Source organism: Phocoena phocoena, chromosome 18 (assembly GCF_963924675.1).
Source record: "Phocoena phocoena chromosome 18, mPhoPho1.1, whole genome shotgun sequence".
NCBI lineage: Eukaryota > Metazoa > Chordata > Mammalia > Artiodactyla > Phocoenidae > Phocoena > Phocoena phocoena.
In genome coordinates, this window is record NC_089236.1 from 62,800,862 (window position 1) to 62,825,003 (window position 24,142).

At 38.0% G+C, this 24,142-nt stretch overlaps 1 protein-coding gene across 1 annotated transcript in view; it reads left to right on the forward strand.

Annotated features, from left to right (window-relative positions):
• The window catches only part of GPC5 (glypican 5), a 1,362,542-nt gene that overhangs the window by 278,188 nt on the left and 1,060,212 nt on the right, over positions 1-24,142 (forward strand). The window contains exon 5 of the mRNA XM_065896202.1: positions 19,677-19,802. Within this exon, the coding sequence (XP_065752274.1) occupies positions 19,677-19,802 (126 nt within the window). The remainder of the gene's footprint in view (positions 1-19,676; positions 19,803-24,142) is intronic.

Consider the following 24,142-nt stretch of genomic DNA (forward strand, 5'->3'; position numbering starts at 1 on the left):
TGATTTGCTCTAGCAGGCACCACATACAAAGGAGTATGTAATTGGAGTCACCCTCTGACTCAGGTTATGATAATCCAACCGTTATCTGTGTCCACCCCCTGTGCATAGACCAGCCAGACAAGTGAGGTCAATGGTGAAGTGTTAAGATCACCACCACTACAACTTTCATGTCTGATGATGACCCTAAACTCAGCAATTCCCAGGGATATTGTGATAGTGTGATTTATAGTAAGAAATATGTATTTGTTCTTTGACACCATTCGTGGCATAGACTCCTAAAATGCTTGGATTTTCCTAAGTGATGAGAGAAGAACGGTGTCTTTCATTATGTTAATGAGGTGACTTTTGGGTCCCACCTAAGGATGGGGCTGGCTGCCTGGAGAGCCAAACATGTGATTAAAAGGCTGGAACTTTCAGTCCCACCTCCAATGAGGGGTGAGGGGCCACAGGTTGACTCAATCGACAGTGGCCATGAGTTAATCAATCCCACCTGTGTAATGAAGCCTCCATAAAACCCCCGATGGTTTGTGGAGCGTCTGGGTTGCTGAGCCTGTGGAGGTGCAGGGCGATTGGCGTGCCTGGAGAGGGCATGGAAGCTGTGTGCTCCATCCTCCAGTGCCTTGCCCTGCGCAGCTCTTCCATCTGGCTGTTCCGGAGTTATATCCTTTTACAATAAACTGTTGACCTAGTAAGTAAAACATTTCTCTGGGTTCTGTGAGCCGCTCTAGCAAATTAGTCAAACTCGAGGGGGGAGTGGGTAGTGGGAACGTGTGATTTATAGCCAACTGGTCAGAAGTACAAGTAACAACCTGGACTTGAGACTGGCACCTGAAGTGTGTGTGTGTGTGTGTGTGTTGGAGGGGGTGGGACACAGTCTCGTAGGACTGAACCATTAACCTGTGGAATCTGATGCGCTCTCTGGGTGGAAAGTGTCAGAATTGAATTGGATTTTTAGATACGCTGCTGCTGTGGGAAATTTGCCTTTTGTTGGTATGGGGACCCTCACTCCTCTCCACATACTGGAATTGGTACCAGAACCAAAACAGCTGTGATATTCTCTTGTTTTACTATTTTTTGTACAAGAGGTAGTTTCAGGGATTTCAGTTTGGCCCCCATTCCGTGCGTTGAGGAACCATTGTGGGGATTGTGCAAGGGATGTGTATGTCTCTTCCAAAGACATATTGAGAAGCGTGAAACAGACACACTTCTGTGGATTTATTGGGCCCAGTGTGAGACAGACTGAGCCTAAAATTTCATTTTCATTTTGTAACCGAAAGTGGGGTCCGGCTGCTCGCCACTCAAAAGTCAATAAAGAGGCAAGGTTGGGGCTTCCCTGGTGGTGCAGTGGTTGAGAGTCCGCCTGCTGATGCAGGGGACACGGGTTTGTGCCCCGGTCCGGGAAGATCCCACATGCCACGGAGAGGCTGGGCCCGTGAGCCAGGGCCGCTGAGCCTGGGTGTCCGGAGCCTGTGCTCCGCAACTGGAGAGGCCATAGCGTTGAGAGGCCCGCGTACCGCAAAAAAAAAAAAAAGGCAAGGTTGGTGGAAAGGAAAGCTTGCTTTATTTCGGATGCTGGCGATGGGGGGGAGGGCAGAATCCTGTCCAAAGGCCGACTGGCCCCCCCCCCGCCCCCGCACTGACAATCAGTGGGCAAGAGCTTTTGTAGATGGAGGGAGGGGGCTACATGCAGAAACAGCACAGTCAGCTCTGACAGTCATCTTGAAATTGGTCATGTGGTGGTCTGACCAGCGTCATCTTGATTGTTTTAAGTACCATTAATCTTCAGTTCCAGGGTCGGTTTGTTCCCATTTCTTTGAGGCCAGTTCTCGGAATGATGGCAGCTTATGTCATGGCTACAGCCTGGTCATCATGTAGTTCACCTCTTTCACCTGGTGAGGGTATCAATATCTACAAAACAGCCCACAGGATACTGCTCAGAATATGATCTATAGCCCATGAAAAGGAACTAAAGGTCCTTAATTATGCTTAATGACTAAACTATACTATTTAGTCTTGTTGGACTGTTTTCCTTTGTTTCTGCATTTTCTCACTTTTCTGATTAAACTTATTCTTTTTTTTTTTTTTTTTTTTGTGGTACGCTGGCCTCTCACTGTTGTGGCCTCTCCAGTTGCGGAGCACAGGCTCCAGACGCGCAGGCTCAGCGGCCATGGCTCACGGGCCCAGCCGCTCCGCGGCATGTAGGATCTTCCCGGACCGGGGCACGAACCCGTGTCCCCTGCATGGGCAGGCGGACTCTCAGCCACTCGCCACCAGGGAAGCCCTAAACTTATTCTTTGCCCAAAGTTTTTTCACAGACAAAAGCCAGACTGAGGACATGGGGGGCAGGGATCGTAGGGTCCTGCTCCATTTCAGTTTGACCTCTATGAGCCTCATTTAAACAGAGTAGAATGGCATTTTGGGTCTTTAGGATTAAAGTTAACTGAGAGCTGGTGTCTATTGCTGGGAAGCAAAAGGGCCACAGGACCCTTAAGGAAAGATGGGAAGAAAGCTTTTACGCTGCATAATTGTTGGGCTTGTTCAGGGATCTTTCTCAAGAGAACCCAGCCTTAGTATAGTGAAGGTACTCAGAAGCTGGGATTAGGAGCTAGGTGAGAGACTGAGAATTCTTTTTGTGGCAAATAAAGTGACATTTCTTTTTCTTGTACTTTATATTTTTGTTAATTCAGATCTCTTATTTCATGGGTGAGCTATTTTCTTATCACTCTAATCAATTTATTAACTAATATAGTTTAATAATAGTTATATAAGTTAACTAATACAAACTAATATAGTTTTGAAATTTTTATTTCCTAAAATTTTCTGTTTTCTCATTTCCTTTTTTTCTGTGAGCTCAGTTTCCTACTAGATTCCTTTTTAAATTTAACTTAACCATTTGTAAGAGTTTCTTTTTATGTTCTATATATTGTTTGTCAGTTTTAGACTTTGCAAACATTTTCTATCTATGATGATAGTTCAGTTAAATGTAAATGAGTTGATGTGTAACTTAAGATGATCTTTGTTAAACAGAAACTGAGTTTATAAAATGTTTTCTTGTTTAAAAATTTCTTGCCTGTGTCAATTCAAAAGGATAGTCTACTATTCTTTTTCATTCTAGCATTATAGTTTTGTTTCTCTCATTGTTAATATATGTAGAGACTATATCTTTATATATGTTATGAAGTAAAGTTCCAACTTAAATTTTCCAAATTCTGAGGCAGATTTCAAGGGTTGCTCTAAAACAATCCATCCTTTTTTTTTGCTTCATACTCATTCCAAGTTCCCTTAGATAGATACACTGGCCTGTTTATAAGCTCTCTCTGAAATTGCTCTGTTTACTGGGTTTTGGTTTTTTTTTTTTTCTTTTTTTCTCTTTTGCTCTTAAAGATTTTCTTAAATCTTGTTAGCCCCTTTACCTACTGTTTTTCAAAATTCTCTTAGATGTTTGTAGAATTATTTTTTCAAATATATTTTATAATCTCTTGAGTTTTGATTAGGGTTATATTGAATACAAAGATCGATTCAGACAAAGATATGTTTATAATGCTATATGTGGCTACTTTTTTGTACTCTGTTTCTAATGGTCAGTCTGTTCATGGGACTGGGTTTTCTCTGTGGACGATCACATGGTGCACTGGTACAGCTGTTCTGGCAAGAGGCTTGCTGTACCTGGTAAAACTCATATACTCTATGCACTACAGTCTACCTTTTAAGGATGTATCCAAGAGAAACTCTTGCTCATATCCAGTATAATTGCTCTAGTTGTAAAATGCATCAGTGTCTCTGACACTGTCTTACCATGTAAATGAAAAATAAACACTGTTCTATTTACTAAAACTTTAAACTGTTTTTACATATAAATAAGTCATAGTCTTTAAAAATTATATTGTCATAATTGACTTTAGATTTATTTTCTTTATTGGTATAGCTTATAAAAACTTCTGTTTTAAATTATGGCACCTGATTTAAAACATACATATTTTCAGGTCTTTGTGGCAGAGTAAGAGTTAAGTTTATATAGTTTCCTTTATTCAAACAATTCTTTTGAGGTTTATATAACCATTGTTGACATAAATAATTTGATCTTTGGCAGGGGTAACCAACAATATTTATTAAGAGGTGATTAATAGTTTTTGTTTTTTAATTGGAATGTCTAGTGCATGGTTCAAAAACCAAACTCTACTGAATTAAAAAAAAAAACAAAAGCAGAAAGATGAGTTTATTGCAAGGATTTCAACCTGCAAACTGGTAAACTCAAGGCTATGGGAGTAGTGAGTACTGATTTGCTCACAGACTAAGGGATTTTTATGGTATAAATATGGAAGTTATTTGGCTTTTTCAGGTAATTGTTTGGCTACTGGTCTTCTTTCTTATTTGGATCAGGGTAGCTGAGTTAGGAGAATAGGAAGTCCAGAGATGGCATGGACAGACTTGGTGTTTGGGGATTGGCTGGTGTCCTCCGCCAATTTCTGAGAAGAGCTGTAAATTCCTGTAAGGTTAGGTTAGGTTAAGTTTCCTTTATGCACCTATGATGACCATCTTCATTTTGTCCTTGACATAAATGACTCAATTTTAGGTTGGTTCTACAGTGTTTTACAGTGATATATAATATACTGAAATAGTAGTTGGGTTTAAGGCTACCATTTTGTTATCCCTTTATACCATTCTTTTTCTTCCTCCTTTCTTGCCTTCTTTTGAGTTTAGCTGGTATATATTATTTTTTATCTTCAAAGCTTTTTAGATTTGTGTTTCTTCAGTATTCTCAATGGCTATCATAGAGATTAAAATATGCACTTTAAATTTTTTACCATCTACTTTAAATTAAAAGTTTTACCACTTCATTGAACAATATAAGTACCTCAAAACAGTTTCACTCTATTACTCTCTTCCTAGCTTTTGTGCTATTTTTGTCAACAAATCTTACTTCTACCAACATTTTAGCAACCCCCAAGACATTACTGTTATTGTTGTCTGTAAGTAGTCAATATTTACCTATAATTACCTATTTTGTTCGTGTGCTTTTTAAAATTTATTTCTGTGTTCATCTAGAATCTTTGCTTTAGCCTTAGTACATCTTTCATTGCTTATTACTAGTGATGAGTTTTCTCAGCTATTGTTTGTCTGAACATATCTTCACTTTTGAAGACTATTTTCACTAGGCCTAGAATTTCAAGGTGTTGCCAGATACATTTTTTAAAACGGTAAATGTCCAAGTCATAATTAAGTTCATGGCATGACACTGTACTAAGGAGTATGAAGGGTTTAATGGAAACATTTAATGTGAAAGGTAACTAAGGTAGTTGATGTTGCTGGCGCCCTGCTTGCATCCCTTTACCTGTCCATTTTGTCTGCTTCTTGGTTGCTGTGTCCTGGCTGCGGATAACGCACAGCTGCCTTATTATGTGGGGAATTGACCTCAACAGATAGGAGCCTTCTGTGTTTATTATCTATGGCTACCTAACAAATCATTCCAAAACTGAGTGTCTTAAAGCAGAAATAAGCATTTATTATGTAACTTTCTGTGGATCAGGAATTTGGGAGCTGCTTAGCTGTGGGGTTTTAGCTCGGGGTCTCTGGGAGATTGCTGTCAAGAAGTCCACTGGGGCCATAGTCATTTGAAGGCTTTAGTGGAGCTGGAGTCTCATCTTCCAAGATAGGTCACTCACATGGCTGTTGGCAGGAGGCCTTGGTTTCTTGTCACAGTGACCTCTCCATAGGACTGCTTGAGTTTTCTCACCACATTGTGGCCGGTTTCCCTCAGTGTAAGCAATCTGAGAGAAAGCAAGGGAAAAGCCGTAGTTTCTTATAATGATCCAGTCTCCGAAGTCCCACACTGTCACTTTTGCGATATCCTAAAAGTTATATAAGTCAGTTCTATTCAGTGTGGAGGGGGACTACACAGAGGCAGGAAGGGAAAGGTTACTGGGGCTCATCCTGGAGAGTGGCTATGACACCATCTCATGCACATGGGTGAGGGGGGTAAACTCCCACCTACCTCACCCTGTCGGTGGCAGCTTGCAGGCAATGACTGACACAGGAGCCTACAGGGCTCACCCCTTGCTCAAGGTGATAGGACCAAATATGTGGTGAAATTCACACTGCAGCACCCCTTGTGGAATCTGGCTGAAGATGAGACAACATCACTGCTTAACTTCTTCCTCCCCACTCTATCTGGCTTCCCTGACTACCTCTGTCTTACGAGCATCCCTCAGTGAGTCACCTGCGTCCACATTGCTGTGTCAGACACTGCCTCTAGAAAATCTGACCTAGAGATGTCTGAAGAAGTTCCTAAAATAAATGCAGAATAAGTGTAAACTAAGGCAGAAGTATAGTCTCCTAACATAAATATAGATATTTCTCTATATATTCCTAAGTTCCTAACTTCTTTTTTGTTTTTTTTCCCCCACTTTTTCTGAATTCATAGGGAACCTTTCTGTTGAACGCATTGCCGCCTTCTCCTATTTGTAAAATTTGAAGAAGGGAATTTACATATTAAAATCTGTCTCTGGATCTGAGGGTTGTGCTAAACTTGTCGATAGAGTCTGGAAAAAGGAGCTAAACTGTAGTTTATTATTATTTTAATCACATTTTGGAGATGTACTTATTCAGTCTACCCAATTTTTCCCATGTATATAGCATGATGGTAATGAGCTGATTGGAGACTTGGAGTGATTGATACATACCAGTTACAAAGGTCTCCAAAAGTTGAGAAAGGCAAGGAAAAGGCTTTAACCAACTAGCAAAGCATCACTATTTAGCCTTAGTTTGGGGCAGAAGCCAAGTCAACACAGCTGTAAAGGACACTGCCCTCATATAGCTGTCTAAACCAGCCCAGGCAGAGTGCTTTCCCTATGGCAGTTCCTGCTCTCTGCTTGATTGCTTGAAGTTAGCTGGTAAGAGTAAGCTATTAGCAAGCTTAAATCAGTGATAATTAGCTGTACATTATTATTTCAAAGCGGTGTGGCTGTGCCAGTTAAGTGGGTAATTAGGAAAACCCCAGGACAATAAATTAAGAGAGAGTCTCAACATCAGTGCCCCATCTGTTCTCCAGCTAGCATTCCAATTAGCCAAGCCTCTCATTTAAGAATATGCTGATTAAGGGGTGGGCTGTATGCCTGAGTGTGTATTGGGGTAATAAAGACTTAGGTTTCAGTAAAAGTAAAATGTTTTTAACGTCAGAGGTGATTTTGACATGAAGGTGGGGAAAGGAGAATTTTTAGAAATAATAGATTTTCAATGTTGGAAACGAAATATAATTTAACTTGTTTTATGAGTTTTTGTTTCTCTCAGTTTTCTCCTCAGAACTTCTTTGGGATATTGTATCAACGGGAAGTTCCATTTTATTCTAATGTGATTATTAAATCTTGAATTGGATGAAAATTTTACCACTTGGAACATGAAGAATTTTATTTATTGAGGATGGGAACTAAAGAGGACACTTGAAATTGCATAGTTTAAGGAGAGGAATGAGTCGGGGCCTCATTCTTATTCAGGATGGGTCTGTCTATGAAAGCCAATTACTTGTTACCCTGTACCTCACAGGAGAACACAGTGATGTGGTTAAAAATAATTAAATTACAGTAGGAAAAATCTTTAAACATATACTGAATGAAGAACAGTTAACATTATTTAGGATGACTGCCAAGATAGCTCAAAAGGTTCATATTAAGTAGAATCAGTTGGCTTAAAATACATGAATTCACAGCTACGTTGTTAAACCTTATTTAGTAAAATACTTTATTGAAACCACGATTAATTTTTAAAATTCTTGATGTGCGTGTGTTTGGGTAAATGTATTTGTTTACATGGGTAAATCAGTATTGACAGACTGGGCTTAATGAATTGTATATACACATACTCAGCGGATGAAAATATCCATGGGTCAGGGAAAAGTCAACGCTTTGAGAAAAATTTAATATCATTTGTAGGACTGGAGAAAGCAATTTCCAATCTGTTTCCTAAAAGGAAGTTAGTGCTTCTTTGAGGTGCCATTGTTATTTATTATCTGTACGTTTAATTTACTAAAATAAAGGCCATGTTCCCTTCAATGAGGACATTTCTGTTGAATTTAAGACAGTGCTTAGTGAGTGGTGGCAGTGAGGTCACCTAGGGCAGGGCAGGCCAAGGTGAGGCTTTGGATGAGGGGCCAGAGGCCAGGCCAGAGCAGGGCTAAGAAAACGTGAGCGCAAGGCAGGCTAGCGTCAAGCCCTACATGAATAATGCAGGGCAGGACCCCATGGGTCAAAACCCAGGCACACAGGAAGAAGGAATGCCAGGAGGCAGAGCAAACATGTGGCAAAAGTTCCGGCTAGTGCTGCTTAAACTTTTGTGGGTCATGCATCCCGCTGAGAATCTGATAAAAACTTCGCAGAACAAGAAAGGACTTTAAACTGTGTTTGCTCTTATTTTCTAGATGTTCGTGGAAAAAATTAACGACCATTTCATGAAATATCTGAAACTAAATCCAAACAACGGGCAATTAAGCTAATATTCTACAGTGTTTGTGTTGAAAGGAGAGATGGCTCCAAGTACTTGGTATAAACCCGAAGTTGAAATTGTGATGGTCTTAGCGGTTCGGCGTCCAGTGCATGCTGCTCGCTTTTTTTTTTTTTTGATGGTAACGATTATTGAAAACGACAGAAAGCAAATGTATGTGGTTATCAGTGTCTGCGATTAGCGCTCTCATAGCTTGCTTGCTTAGATGAGGATAAGCTTATATCAGGGAATATGAGATTTACTCTAAATTCTTCAAGTTATTTACATCGATCTTCCATAATGCTCTGACCTCAAGTTAATTTGCGACATCCGTAATATTGAGACTGTCAAATTTAAGTTAATGTGAGTCAAAATCTCCCCAAATTTCTCACTACAGAAAGAATAATAAAATATATTTTTCAGCCATAGGAAAAATGTCCTTTAATTTGGACATTTTTCTAACTGGTTCTCCAAAAACCTTCTGTTTCCCAGTAAACAGCAGCTTTGCCAGGTGAGCGTAGAAGGTTTTCAGTAGTATTTATAATCATGACTATAGGGTTACCTCATTTATATGGCTCAAGATATCCCCCATCAAGAAAACCAAACTGTGAATGCAATTTTCCCTGTCTAATATACCTGAAAGCAACCTTCCTCCTTCTCTCCCTCCCTTCCTTCCTTCTCACAAAAAGTGAATCTTTTATCCATTTTCCTTTGGAAAGTCAGTGAACATCTGCAAAGTTGAAAAGAACCCCAAATTCAGCTCACATTTTTTTCACTCATTTTTTAAGCCATGAGGAGGATTTTAAATATGTGTCGTATTGAAATTGATGATTTTTATAGAAGTGTATAAAAGATACTTCAGAATTTTTAGCAGAATCTATGGGGCCTACATCAGGATGATGAGTGGGGCTCATTTCTTTTACTAAAGTAGCAAAAGTAATTGTACTTAGAAGCATCGTGAGTGCTTCCATCTACAGCAAAAGTACCAAGCACTTTCTTTCTCTTGGTTTTCTGTTGAAAAGAATATTCCATCATTTTAAATCTATCATTGGCATTTGAAGTGTCCAAATCATGCATACAGGTAAGAGTGAAAAATGGGGAACAGGTAGAATCAAGAGAGATTCATATTTTTTTATCCAGTTGTATATTGACTAGAAATAACAAAGCTGCCAATTTCCCCATAATTGTGCTCAAAATAGAAGAAATGTGTTTCTAGAGTAGGTTATATCATTTAACAGAGGCTCTGCTTTTTATGATTTTTCTCACCTTCGAGATACAAATTTATGTCAACCGTTTCCAGGCCATACCATGGTCTCCAGAATCACATGTGGAATCTCTTGCTTAGAAGTGCAACTGATGAAAGTTTTAAGGTAGTTTTGGGATAATTCTTTTCGTTTAGGCCCATATTCATAGACTTACAGACTTGCAGATCAAATTTTCTTCTAATTGATTGATTCTGTTTGATGATTTTTGAAGATTAACAGTCTAAGGTGCTCCTTTGGCTGTGTTGGTTTGACCCTCCTTCAGCAAGAATCTTGTTAGACATGCAACACTGCAACTCTGGGGTCCTGCAAACTGAGTGAATCCAAAGGATTTATAATCTTTACTGTATTTGGTTTGTCTTACCTTTTCCAATGTAAGCTAAGCCTTATGTACACAAAGTACATACGAATAATCATAATGGAAGCATGGAATTACTTTAATTCTGATCATAGGGACAGTATTTTATTATGTTTTAAAGAAAATTTCTGGTTTATTTGTCAGAGCATGGCTTGTGAGAGGTGAGGGGCAGTATTTTAGATGTCATAATTGGGTAAATGTGATTATGTATAATAATGATGTATTGTTTAACCCTGGTCAGCAATATTCTATGCCACCTTTCAGAAGTTGGGCAGACAATAATACCTGGTTTACATGTGATATTCAAGAGTAATTTTTTTCCAAAAATGAGAATTAGTAGAATAATAGGAATATAATTGAAGACTAAAAGAACTCATTTTCTTTGAACCTGGTTAACTATACATCTCTTGACCCTAAAGCCTGTCTTAATATCAGACTCCAGGAACACAAATATATGCATTGAGAGGTATACAGCAAGTGAAAATGCAAATGAGAATAATTTGTATTGTCTATTATTGTCAATATATTGGCACATATTGTCTATATACTGTCAATATATTGGCATATATTGTCTATCAGTTAGACAAGTTTGTGGATGGAGGTAACCAGGAATATCTGACTGAAGTCATTAAGTTAAAAAAAAAGAAAAGAAGGAATGAGAAGGAAGCCCATTTATTGGCAGACTATCAAAGAAAAAGTAGTTCATTAATGTTCTGATGCTGAGAGAGGAAAATATTGTCCAGAATGTCTTCTTATCCCCCAAGTCATAGAGTTTATAGTTAAAATGTTAGCAACCACAGAAAATATCTTACTGCAAAAGAGAGTAACATTCAAGATTTGACCTAAGATCCTGAATCTCAAAATACAGCTATAATGTTTCTTTGTATAAATGACCTATATTAGAATCATTAGATTTGCAACCATTCTGTTTGGCTAAACCTTCTCATTGGTCTTGACCCAGTCAGGTCCTAGACACTTTTTTCTATTGGAAGATTAATAGCATGCTTCCCGAAACTAGTATAACTGAACAAATAATTTCATATTTTAATGAAAATGAACAAAGTTATGAGGTAGGAGAGAACATCACACCTCCTTTGGGATGGATGCTCAGTTTAATACTATCTGATTTGTTTAAATATTGGATGTTTGGTTCTGTGCTTATTTTTATAAATGAGTTAAGGTCTTTGTTTGAAGTCCTTTTTAATGGAGAACAGAGTCGGTGCTTTGTGAGGTACTTTTTTACAACATGGGAAAATGAGGTGAGAGCTTGTTTTGAAAACCTAGTTTTGACATCAGGTTTAAATCACTCTTTTAGAGGAGGATGCTTTCAGAAAGGGTGCTTCTTACTGGGACATTAAATGGTAATGTGTTGGGTTTGAGGGATATTGAAAAGTGAGAATAGAAGAGTCTATACTAATTGTATAGATGGTCATGAATGTCCAGCTCAGGGCTGGTATAAAATCACCACTAGGGAGCCTTAAGCACACAGCACCTGTTGGAAAAGAATCCTCTGCAGAGGATGGGAGGATGTTAACATGTTTTCAGTGCTTTTTTCCCATCATTTTCCCTGTGCCCCCACCCCAGTCTACTGCCCATCTTAACACCTTCAGCTCTGTTGAGAAAGCACAGTAAATCTGTGAAGGAAGGGAACCCATCTCATGAACAAGAAGACTTCCTACCAGGAGGGGAAAAACTTGGAATCATTTAGTCAGAAGAAGGAAAATCCTTCTCTAGGAGAATAGTGCTGGATCTGAGATCACAGCTTCCATCCTGAGCAGTGGGTTCAGAGAGCAGACTTTATGAATTACGCTTTTAGAAAAAAACAGTATTTTCTTTTTTAATCAAATATGAATGCGATGTGCTTGAAACTCATTTCCATCTGTGATAAAACTCCCTGGTGCCATTTATTGCTTTGCTTCTTAGTGCTACACTCACCCTCTCCCCGCATCTCTCCAGGAATCATGAAGCCTGTATAGAAAGGGACCAAGAAGCTAGATTTCAGTCTCCCTATAGCCCATCTGCCTGCATGTATTTAATTATTTTCAAGCATTTACAACGAGAACCATTATTGCCATAGAACAGAACTCTAAAGAAATCTTTAGAAATCCCTTCTCAAGATCTATACAAATATTTTGTCAAATAGAATGACTTCGTTGAGAATTAAGTTAGATGATGAAATATAGATTCAGAATTGCCAGAGAAAATAGCCCTTATCCAGAAACATGTGATTATGTGTTTCCTCTGCGGGGCAGGAGACTGACACTTTAAATGTCTCCTGTTTGACAGCCGTGGTCAGACACGTCCACAGGTTTGAGCCTGTTCGTTAGTGCCGTATTAACCTTAACTCTGCCTCAGGCCATTAACCAGCAAACTGCATATTTGACCTTTGTTCTACAGATATTTTCAAACAGTGTGTGAGAGGCACTGCTTTTAATTTGGTTTCTGTATTATGTGTGGACTGATGTGAGGGCTGAAAAAATCAATATATATCATTAAATACAGAAACGTGTGGTCTGAAACATTCCACAGAGAAAAGTTCCATTCGAAAATCAGGTTCTTCTCCAACGTTTTCCCAGATAATCAGCTTTGCTCAAAGTTAGAAATAGTCTTTTATATCATGTTCAAGGGAAAAAAGGCAAGGAAGTGTTCTATGTAACAGTTGATAAATGTTTTAAAATTGAAACAAATGCCCACTAGATGAAGACCTAAGACTGAGAGGTATGACTTTTGAACATAGCTCTGTTTCCAGCAACGTCTCATGAAATGAAATGCAAAATCAAATGTAGATTGGAGCCATATGCCTAAGTGAAAACAGCTCTCTAGAAAATCAGCAAAGATTGAAACACGCCGTTGTCACCCTTTAAACCATACGTATGAGAAACATGTCAGCCTTATAAATTAAAAAGTAAAAATTGGCTTAGTGGGCTATTTTAATAAATTATGCTAGAGTTGCTATATCCGTGTTTTGGAATATTATACATCTGTATAAAAATAAGTAACTCCTAGATTTATTAACCTGAAAAGGGTTCATGATATATTGTCAAGTGAGAAGAGCCAATTGCATGTACGTGTATAGCTTGACCTTAGTTTTGTAAAACCAAACCATCTCTGTCTCTGTTTGTCTGTTTTTGGTTATGTTAGGGTGCACATAGAAGAAACTGAAGAAAGCACCCCAGGCTGTTAACATTTGTTACCTCAGGAGGGAGGATGGAGAAACACTGTGGAGGGACAGATATGAACTTATTCTTCATGTGGCTTTTAGTTATTTAACTGTTCACCAAAAGATATGTTACTTTTGTTATTAAAAATGATTAAAGTCAAATGATGATGGTAAAGCCAGTCGAAAGTGTCACTTGGTTTTAGAGTAGTAACTGGACATTCCTGTGTCAACCAAACTAGAAATGATTACTTCAGGGTGAATTGCATTTCCTTTCTTTCTTTTTCTTTTCTATCCCTATCCTTTTTTTTTTTTTTGCCACGTGACAGATCAGGAGACTTTCTGGCACTGCAGGCCTCCAGGGCATGGGAAGCAAGGAAGCACTAACTATGTTGGTCCATGTTTCTCTCCAGTCAGTCGGCTCAGGGCAAGCAAGGCTGGAAGCTATGAATGAGCAATTGTGTTCCAGCCTTTTTCCTCTTTCCTGTGCTAGCACAGTGTGCAAAGCTGTTCATTAGCCAGAGATCAGAATTTTCTCCACTCCCTGCTTCCTGCACCAGATCTTTCAAATTGGTAAAGAGATACAGATAAATCCTGTCTAAACATGTTACTTTCTAAGTGCAGATTTTGGCAGGAAGAACTGATGTATCTGTTTTCTATCTGTCTACCAGTCTACTACTGTGTTCTCTGAAAAGCGTGATTATTTCTGTAAAATTTTAAAAACAGAAATATTCTTTTCTGTAGTCACTCAACTTTGATTTGTCAAATATCCAATATCTGCCCGATACTGCAAAATTATGGCATTTTTATTAATTAATGAAACAACGATGTCAAGGTGTGCATTAACTAAATGCTTGACTAAAACTAACTTAATACATAACTAACTTAGTCACTTTTCACAAGTCCTTCCCCTTCTTTGGTTTTAACTTTCCTTAGTTATAAAATAAGGAAAAGTTATAAAATAAGAGGCTGCACATTAGAAGCTTTCAGAAAAACACAGGTCCCTGGTTCCTACCCCGAGCACAAAATCTGAATGTCTGAGGGAGAAATCTAGGCATACAGTTTATGTTTCCTTGGTGATGATAGATTGCATTTAGGACAGAGCACTACTGGATCAGATGATCTTTAAGGCTCTTTCTAACTTGTCTTTATAATATAGTATACCTGTGATATATTAATTATAATGGCTATCTTACACCACAGTGTGGCTAAATGTTAATGTGTCACTACATGTTAACTTCAGCATCACATATATATTGGGTTGGCCCAAAAGATCATTCGTGTCTTTATGTGAGATCTTCTATATTCTCTCCATAAGAATATATATATATATATATATATATAGTCTCTATATATGTTCTATATATAATATAGAATCTGCCTTGAACCTGTTTAGTAGAATCTGGCACAGCTTGTAGTCCTGCCCTTGAGATTCCTTCCATTTTCTAGGAAGGTCTTTCTGATATAGCTTCACAATCTAGGAGTGGGTCCCGTAATTTAAAGTTCCCCAAGTCAGCTGTGTTCTTTAAGGACTTTAAATTATCATCGTTTTTGAAAATTGTATTTCATTGTAGAAACGTCTATTTCTGGAAGTTGTTAAAAACTAACACCGCATCTGGGGCCAATTCAACAAGAATTTGTTAGGTGCCTGTGGGGTACCACACTGTGGTCCAGACCCTGGGGATATAAAGCAGACATGGCTCTTGTCTTTAGAGAATGCACCCTTTAATCAGGGAGGCAGATATACAGACAGCAAAATATAATACCAGATAACCAGGGCTATAAAACAGATGGCAAGTGTGGCGTGAGAAACGGATAGACCAACAGAAGCGTCACAGGCTGGTCAGGCGAGGAGTTAGGGAGGAGATGAGGATAAAGCTGGATTTTGAAGGATGGGTAGATGGTTGACAGGGAGAAGTGGGAGGGAAGGCCATTCTGGGGAGAAGAAAAGGTGGCATCTTATGCAGTAAATATTAAGATTTCTTAGGCAATATGAGTGTGTGGTTTTGGCTGGGGTGCGAGACTGGAGGGAAGGGGGACTGTCAGGGCAACTAAGGGGCAAAGAGCAGAGAGATGATGAGCCACGGTAAGACATTTTACCTGAATGCTTAGGATTTTAAAGGCGGAAAGTGTTATGGCTGTTTTCTGGAGCGAGTTCTGGTAAGAACTTGGGGCATGCATTGAAGGGAAGATGGGAGGGCAGACCTAGTCAGAGAAATCATTTGTTAGACTGTTGTAATCCCAAATGAGAAATTATAAGTTCGCATGTGGCCCTGACATATAGGCTTTGAATAAATATTCTGGCAAAGCATGTTTTCCTCTTTAAAAAATATTTTTGGAGTGTTACTCTTAATAATGTTTGATTTCTGTATTCTTGAGATGTCTTAAGACCAAGATGAGCAAACAACATGTACGTAACACAGCTCCTCAAGGATAATTATCTGGAGGCTCTAACATCTTGAATTTATTTTTCTCCTAATTTTAACTGGAAATATTCTCATGACTGTAGAAAAATAAATGTATGGATAGAGTCACCCTTCCAGCAACTTAAATTTTGAATCATCCAAAGAATATAATGTTTTATGCGTTGTGACATTTCATGTACAACTGGAAAAGGAGGACCTGGTGCATTTTTTTTTTTTTTTTTTTAAAGTAGGCTGAGGATAAGCTGGGAACTGAAGTATGGATTCTTTTCTCATGATCAACATTCACCGGAGCTGTGGCAGCAGGTCAATGTTTTTAACCTCACTATGGCTTCTAGTTATTTGAGCCCTTCATTTCTTACCAATTCAACTATGATTATTATTTTTCTATATCCAGTATAGATCTCCTGGTCCTTCAACGTGACCACTTTTTTGCAACACTAGTCTTCATTCCTGTGACCTCAAAACTGCCACACACAGAATTGTAGAGTTCCAAAGTACGTTCTCTGCTCGATTTCTATCCTCTCAAATCAAACCTTATTTCAACATTTACGTGGACTTTCTTCCATTCTTTTAGTCTCAGGGAATTTGCTCCAAAGCTAACCACTCTGTTTTCCATAATCCTTCCCCTCTCTTCTTTTCATAACTTATGATCCATCAGTTATTCATTTGTTTTTCTTACCTTTGTATCAATTAAGAGAGACTAGGTTGTGACGTGGTAGCAAAACACCTCAACCTATCATTGGTTTAGAACCAACAAAATTGTTTTGGTTCCCAACCAATGCCCATTTCAGCCCAGCAGGGCTACTGCTCAAGTTGCGGTTCCTCTGGCTTTAAGCCTCAGAGTTACAGATCAGCTGCCATCTGAAACATTGCCTGCCGTCAGGGGAGAGGGAAACAGAAGCTGGCAAAGCCACGTTGGTCCTTAAAGCTTAAGCCTGGAGGGAACAAACATCACTTCTGCGTACATGACTAGAACCCAGGGCAAGTCACAAAGACAAAGCTACCCTCAAAGAGTAGTTCACCTGATTGGGGAGGGGAAGACAATTAGAAGTTATCTTAAAACCTTTGCTTTACCTGTCAATTCTAGATTCCTAATGGTTTTCAAATCTATCATTTTCCTGACGTTGACTGGAAGGTGTTTTTCCCCATCCTCATACGTCTCCCTCTGGACTTGCTTATACGCCCCTAAGTGACCTCACTGCTTTTCTGTTTCCACAATACTGCGATGATGATGATGTCACTTGCTTGCTGGAAAAATTAATGGCTCTCACCACCTGAATAAAACTGAAACATGTTATGATGATCAACAAGGCCGATTATAATCTGGCCTCTTCCTGCCTTTGACTGTGATTCCCATAAGCACACTCCTTACTAGCTAACCTAACTGTATGAGTCTCTGGATACACAATGTTCTCCTTTACCTTTGTTTATCCTGGATTTTTGTTGTTTGCTTCTTGGTTTGTGGTTTTTTTTTTTTAATTTGCATGGAACACTGTTATGTTATCTTCTTATTTCCTGTTTCTTTCTCTGTCTTCAAATGTGACACTACTTATTAATACTGTATTATTATTGTGCATTTTTCCCGGAATGTGCATTCTTAGAAGGCGGGGACTGTTTTCTTTAGCTATGAATCTCTAGCGCCAACACAGAGCTTGGCACTCCATAGTGTTTAGTATTTTGTGACAAATAATTGATAGCCGATGGTTTATGGAATGAGTGGAAATCTTCGAGGAGACTATCCTTTCAGAGACAACGCAGGCAAAGGCCTGGAAGTAAGTTTGGAGGACAGCACGCATCTCACTTTTGTGGAACCTGAAAGTGTGGTTTGGGTTGTTGCTGAAATTGAGATGAGAGGGTACCTTATGTAGCTTTCTAAGAAGTTTGGATTTCATGCTGTAGAGAATAGAGAGCCCTTGATGACTTTAAGCAAGTACGTGGCATAATCTGTGGACTACCAGATTTGAATTTCTATAGGTGGCTCTCATGGAGGATGGGAGGTGATGGTTAAAGGAACCGATGGGAGGTATGCTCTCCTGGTACAGTAATTCCAGAGAAAGGTGATCAAGGCTTGAGCTAAGGCAGTGGCAATAGCATTGGGAAAGGGAACTGAAAGAACGATGTGAACTTTCCCCCTTATGATCGATTGGTTGTGAAGGGAGAAATGAAACAAAGGCACCATTTACCAAGAGTGAAGTGAAATCTATTCGGTTTTACATGATCAATTTGAAGGTCTCAACATTTGCAGCCATTTGTGCCAGGCCTCTTCATTTCTAAAAGGTTCTTTGATTCCAAACATGTGGTCATTTATAGTGAATAGAATTCAGGACAGGAGCCATACGTCTTCCTGTTCATTAAACCCCACCTCTGTAAGGAAGAACCAGTCAATTTCATCAATTATGTTTTCGTAGCTGCAGCATGAGAATTGATGTTTGTTCATGCATTCCACTTAGTGGAACACAGCCATCAAGGAGAGACTTATTTTCTAGAAGAGGAAATCGATAAAATATAGATAAGCATTTAATTGTGCTACTGAGAAAATAAAGCATCATCTTTTTTTTTTTTTTTTTTTGATTGAGCGTGGGTTAGAGATTTGTGCTTCCTGCAACCATTTTATTATCACTTGTCCGGTCAAACTTTGCTAAAAATTTGATTAAATGCTCACCAGCCACTTGCCATGGGAACTTCTGATCTTCTCTATGGTTGCAGATCTTACATATTTGAAAGTTATATTTATCCTTCCAACAGAGTAATGGTTATTTACAACTCCAGCAGTTTCTACAGTTCTTTGAAAACCAATAAGAGAGAGAATTACAAGTTGAAATGGTTGAGCATTAGTGCTGTCAAAATTAGATTTAAGTTTTAAAAATTGTTTATTCCAGCTATAATTTATAGACACCCCTGCTCTTTAATTTCATTTTTAAAGAAATCATTTTAAAGGTATCAATGGAGAATGCAGTTTCATAATTGCTATATTTAAATTACTCATCCCACGAATTTCTGACGTTTGCTTTTGACGTTTGCTTTTCTGCCAACGTTTCCATCTCCTCTCCCTGCCTTTTAGTCCAGAGGGGGTATTTCCTCTGGATCAGGCTAGTGGCTTTTCTTTTCTTTTCCCCCAAAACAATTGTTTATGTTTAAAAATTCAGAGCTAAAGTCTTAAGGACTTGGTCTTTTGAAATGCTAAAACTCAAGTTCTTGAGACCTCAAAACCTTGGTTTTAAAACTCCAAAGTCTTGGATTTCTAAATTGAAAAACTGCTTTTTTGTTGAATTTTCCCTTTCCATAATTGATGGTGAAAGGGGAAATATTGGGTTGGCCAAAAAGTTCGTTCAGGTTTTACAGGAAAAATCCAAACGATCTTTTTGGCCAACCCAATAGTATGAGAGGGAAAAAAACTTAATAAATGTATTAAATATTACTCCCTCCAATAACTTTTATTTTCATGCTTCTGAAGTGTGTTACATACCTGGGTTCTCTCATATTTAGTAAAGACATATTAGTTGATGTTCTTAGACCCCAAAGAGAAGACCCACATGGGAAAATCACCCAAGTCTACTAAACTTTTAATCAGTGAGCAATCAGTCAGCTTGTTATAAGCCTCTGACATTTCTATATGGAAAAGAAATTAGTTAATATCACTGTGGTTTAGATGCCAGTAGCTAGTGAGGGCTTTTAGGGAAGCTGAAGTGGTGTCGTGTGTGTGTGTGTGTGTGTGTGTGTGTGTGTGTGTGTGTATGCATATACTATTCACAGCTTCTTGGATCTGGAGTTATATAAAGTTCATACCCAGTGAAAACTTTTATGTAAAGAATAAATTTGAATACATTTTTTTAAAAATGTAGTTTCTGTCTTGTTAGAAAAGTATTGAAAATATATGAAAATAAGTAGAGAAAATTTTTAAAGTTACATTCTAAACATTATGCATAACAAATTATCCTATTTATATTGGCATTTATTATGGATTTTTGGGTTTAATTGTTTTCTTTGTTCTTTCCATTCAGAGAATTTATCAACAGCCTTCGACTGTACAGGACATTCTACGGAGGCCTGGCTGATCAACTTTGTGCTAATGAATTAGCGGCTGGTGATGGACTGCCATGCTGGAACGGAGAAGATATAGTAAAAAGGTATTTTGTGTGTAGCGGTCTGTGAAAACATAATGGCCACTTTCATCCTTGCTTTCTTTTCCTAGTTCTTGAATGCATTACTTCAGTTTTAACTTTGCCATACAGGTTAGAAGATACATTAATTCCTTCTCTTTAGTTTGTCAAAAATAAGTTTGATTCTTTTTGACATTTTAGAAATATGATAGCATTCTGTGGTGTTCTGAAAGTTCTCTCGTCTTTTCTATCTGTGGCTTACCCAACAATCCCACTTTTTCAGTTAAGTATTACTTAACTTCTAGCCAATCTGTCTTGTTTCTCAGATATCTTTTTTTTTGACTTTATGAGTATTAGAAAGGAGATCGGTGAAATGTGAATACCTGTGCAAAGATTTGTTATGTGGATATATGTCACAGCAGCATTAATACGTTCATCCTACAATTGTCTCTGAGCGTATGAGTGTGTGTGAGAGAGGGAGAGAGGGAGAGGGAAACAGGGCTGGTACTTTTATGTATGTCTGTTTGAGGCATTGTTTATTTGTATGTTGTCAATTGTTCTCAAGCTCAGGAGTGAAATTTTTCCCCTTTTTTTTCTCACCATCTAGAATTTCTAGAGTTTATTTTCCTTCACTTCCTATAACTGGTTGTGCTCACAAGTAATTACCTGAGCTTGAAAAAGTCCTAGATTCTCCCTCTGTTACAATAGTGTTGGTCAGTACAATTGGCCGGGAATTAGTCCTTTGATTTTCCAATGCTGGTGATTTCCATAGATTGTAGACCTGTGCTGTGCTTGGATTAGGATGTTTTAGTGTATTTTATTTTGAACAATCTGCTAAAAGGTAAGGTGATAAACTTTCTGATTTATAAACACACCTACTCTGTATAAAGATAGGTAGTTTAGTTACCACTAGAATGATGAGTTCATTTAAAGTGTCCTTTAGCAAATTCAATTTACTATGATAAACATATACTGTAATTAATATTAATATAAATTTATGTAGTAAAATCTGTTTATTTCTGTGTGATCATATTCATTATAGTTAAAGGTTGCGTTCCTGATATATTAAATGATTACTTGTAGTTTACCTCCAAATATCTCATAGGGAATCTTTGATTTCACAGAAAATAGTTATTGAAGGCAGGAACTATACTTAAATTTAAATTAAAAATTTGGCTGACGTGGCTAGTGTTCTTTTTCCATTATGCCCCTTGGATGCCGAAATGTATTCTTAGATATATTTGTCTTGCCTTTACTGAGAGCAGTCATAGCATGCATAGTATTTTGAATTCTTACAGTATTCATGTTAATAAGATTTCTGCCACTTAGACCTAGTAATTAAATTCTACTTTGACTTATACTTTCTCTTTTCACATTGTTCAAACTGGAATTGAACATTTTTGTGTATTAACAATTTTTCTACAAGGGCTAATGAGAATTTCATGATTAATGAACAATTTAGTATAGAATATAAATATATTTAATATATCACATTACATTATACATTTGATTCTAGAATTGCAGGAACCTTAGTTTCAATTTGTCCCATTCCTCTCTATTTGGTCTGAGGTTTGTATAATAGGAAATACTGTTGGAGAAATCAATGATTTGGGAAAACTTTTTAGAAGGAGAGTATTTTCAACTCAAAAATATATTTTCTTCTACATGATACATATTTTAAGACCATGGTTTATGAATAAAGAAAGTTCATCTTTAGCAAGAACCCTCCTTGGGAAGTGTCCACATTTCTGGTAAAGAAAGTGAGCAATTCTCATTATTCTCACTTGCTTCCAGCTCCTGTCTTCCCTTTTCTATACCACCCAGCCTCCCGTTTGTCAGCTGCTTCTAAGGGCCCTATGTGACTCCACTCTCCTGTGAACACCTTCCGCTTTGCTTAATTTTTTCTCAAACAGCCCTTCTACCTCATCACCTTAGCTGACATTTTCCCTTTTTTTGAGGGTGTTTTTTTCCCCCCCCCTTTTGTCCCTATCTCATAGGTCACCAACCTACTCCCTTGCTTCTCCTTCTCTGGGCCAGCAGATGAACCTCACACACTGGCTCCCTACCACCATCTCTAGGCTACTTCCCAAATGAACATTTTCAGCCCTAATTACTTTCTAGCACTCAGCTGAGGTTTCACAAGAATCATCTCATTGAACTTCCCCAAAACTTTATTCCCTAATGCTTCAGAGTAAGCTGATGGGGTATTTCTTTTCTGTTTGATCTTGAGAAAACTCTCATGTGTACTTTGACATTTTTTAAAATATAATTTAAATTGTAATTTCATTCATGGCTCAGCCAGTTCTTGAAATAAATTTAGAACAGGAGTTTTTTTTCAATGCAAAGTCAATGCTGAAATATAAATATCCATCATATCTAGTTAATGGATCATGGTATATTGACAATGGAATATTACGTGGCAGTCAAAAATGATGCATATTTATATCTGCTAAAGTGGAATAATTTCAAGTAAAAATAGATGCAGAAAGAGAACAAATGTATAGATATCAAGGGGGGTGGGATGAATTGGGAGATTGGGATTGACATATATACACTACTATGTATAAAATAGATAACTAATGAGAACCTACTGTATAGCACAAGGAACTCTACTTGGTGCTCTGTGGTGACCTAAATGGGAAGGAAATCCCAAAAAACAGGGGATATATGTCTATGCATGGCTGATTCACTTTGCGGTATGGCAGAAACTGATACAGCAGTGTAAAGCAGCTATACTCCAATAAAAAAGTTAAAAGTTGGATATTAAATATTTTTTAGATGTTGGGGGTAGGAGTTTATTAGTTTTATTTATTTATTTTTGCTGTGTTGGGTCTACATTTCTGTGTGAGGGCTTTCTCTAATTGTGGCAAGCGGGGGCCCCTCTTCATCACGGTGTGCGGGCCTCTCGCTATTGCGGCCTCTCTTGTTGCGGAGCACAGGCTCCAGACGCGCAGGCTCAGTAGTTGTGGCTCACGGGCCTAGTTACTCCGCGGCATATGGGATCCTCCCAGACCAGGGATCGAACCCGTGTCCCCTGCATTAGCAGGCAGATTCTCCACCACTGTGCCACCAGAGAAGCCCGGATATTAAATATTTTATCAACAGATTTGCATAAATAAAAGTACTGACATTCATTCCACATAGAATATTTCTGGACAGTTAACATGAAAACTGCTAATATATTTAAAATACTGGGGAGGCTTTATATTTCCATTATATTTATATTTAATGGAAACAGATGTTATAGTGATGTTAGAATTATGAGCCATTATTGCTTTTTTTCATTTTATAATTCTTTTTTGAAATAAAAGCACTATTTTTACATTTCATTTCTAAGCAAATTGGATTTTTGTAGTAATTTTGTGATATAATTTTTTCAAAGCATTAATGGATATGTTTCAAAAATTCAGTAGTTCAGTAATCTAAGATGGCTTCGATGTAAAGGCAAGTTCTAATGAATGTTACAATCCCGAACTATTAGCTGCTTTTTCCTTGCGAATAAACAGAGTATAGCAGCGATCAGTGTGTGAAAATGCTAAGATCCCCATATAGAATATTCATTTCAGAGACCTGCAGTTGGTTGAGATAAATAATGCCTTCAAATTTTGAAGAAATGAATATCAAGTGAATTTGTACCACATGTGGGGGTCATAGGGGTTTTTTCCTTTCTTGTGCTGAGTTATAATACTCAAGTTCATTCTAGAGAAATTACGCCAAACACATCAATAGGATAAATCTGTGGCCAAGATTGAGCATATCGTTCATTGTTAAGAACGGAGTGATTCTTTTGACAAGATTTCTTCTCCTGGAGGCATTTTTTAGGAGATGATTGGTCAGATTACTTATGTGCACAGACGTGCTGCCTCAAAGAACAGGAGAACCATACAAATTGTTTCAGAATTATGACAGGCCTGTAAACTGGGTCAGATCACCTTTGTGCTCATCAAAAGAGGTGGAATTCCTCTGTGGTTGTCAATGAAATATCTCAAATAGTTGTAGCATGTTAATTCATGAAACAAAATCTATTTTAATTCAAATGATTTTAAAGAGTGCATGCATACCAGATACACTATCATGACACCGAGGTCCACAGTTCAGATGATTTCTGATTAACGATGAAAATTTACTACTGAAATCCACATAGTCTCTAACTCTTAAAGTCCCTCTTATCTACCCTTCCTGTCTCTTCATCGCGAAACAAAATTGTTCTCTGAAAGGCCTGCCAGCGCTCACTCTGTTCTCAGTTCCTTGTGATTGCAAATTGATTGCTTGATGGCTTGCGCTTGTCTTTCTGAGTACTGAAGTTCAGGTGACAGCTACTTAATTACCAGGGCTTCCTTTTCCCTTTTGATTAATAGACAGATAAT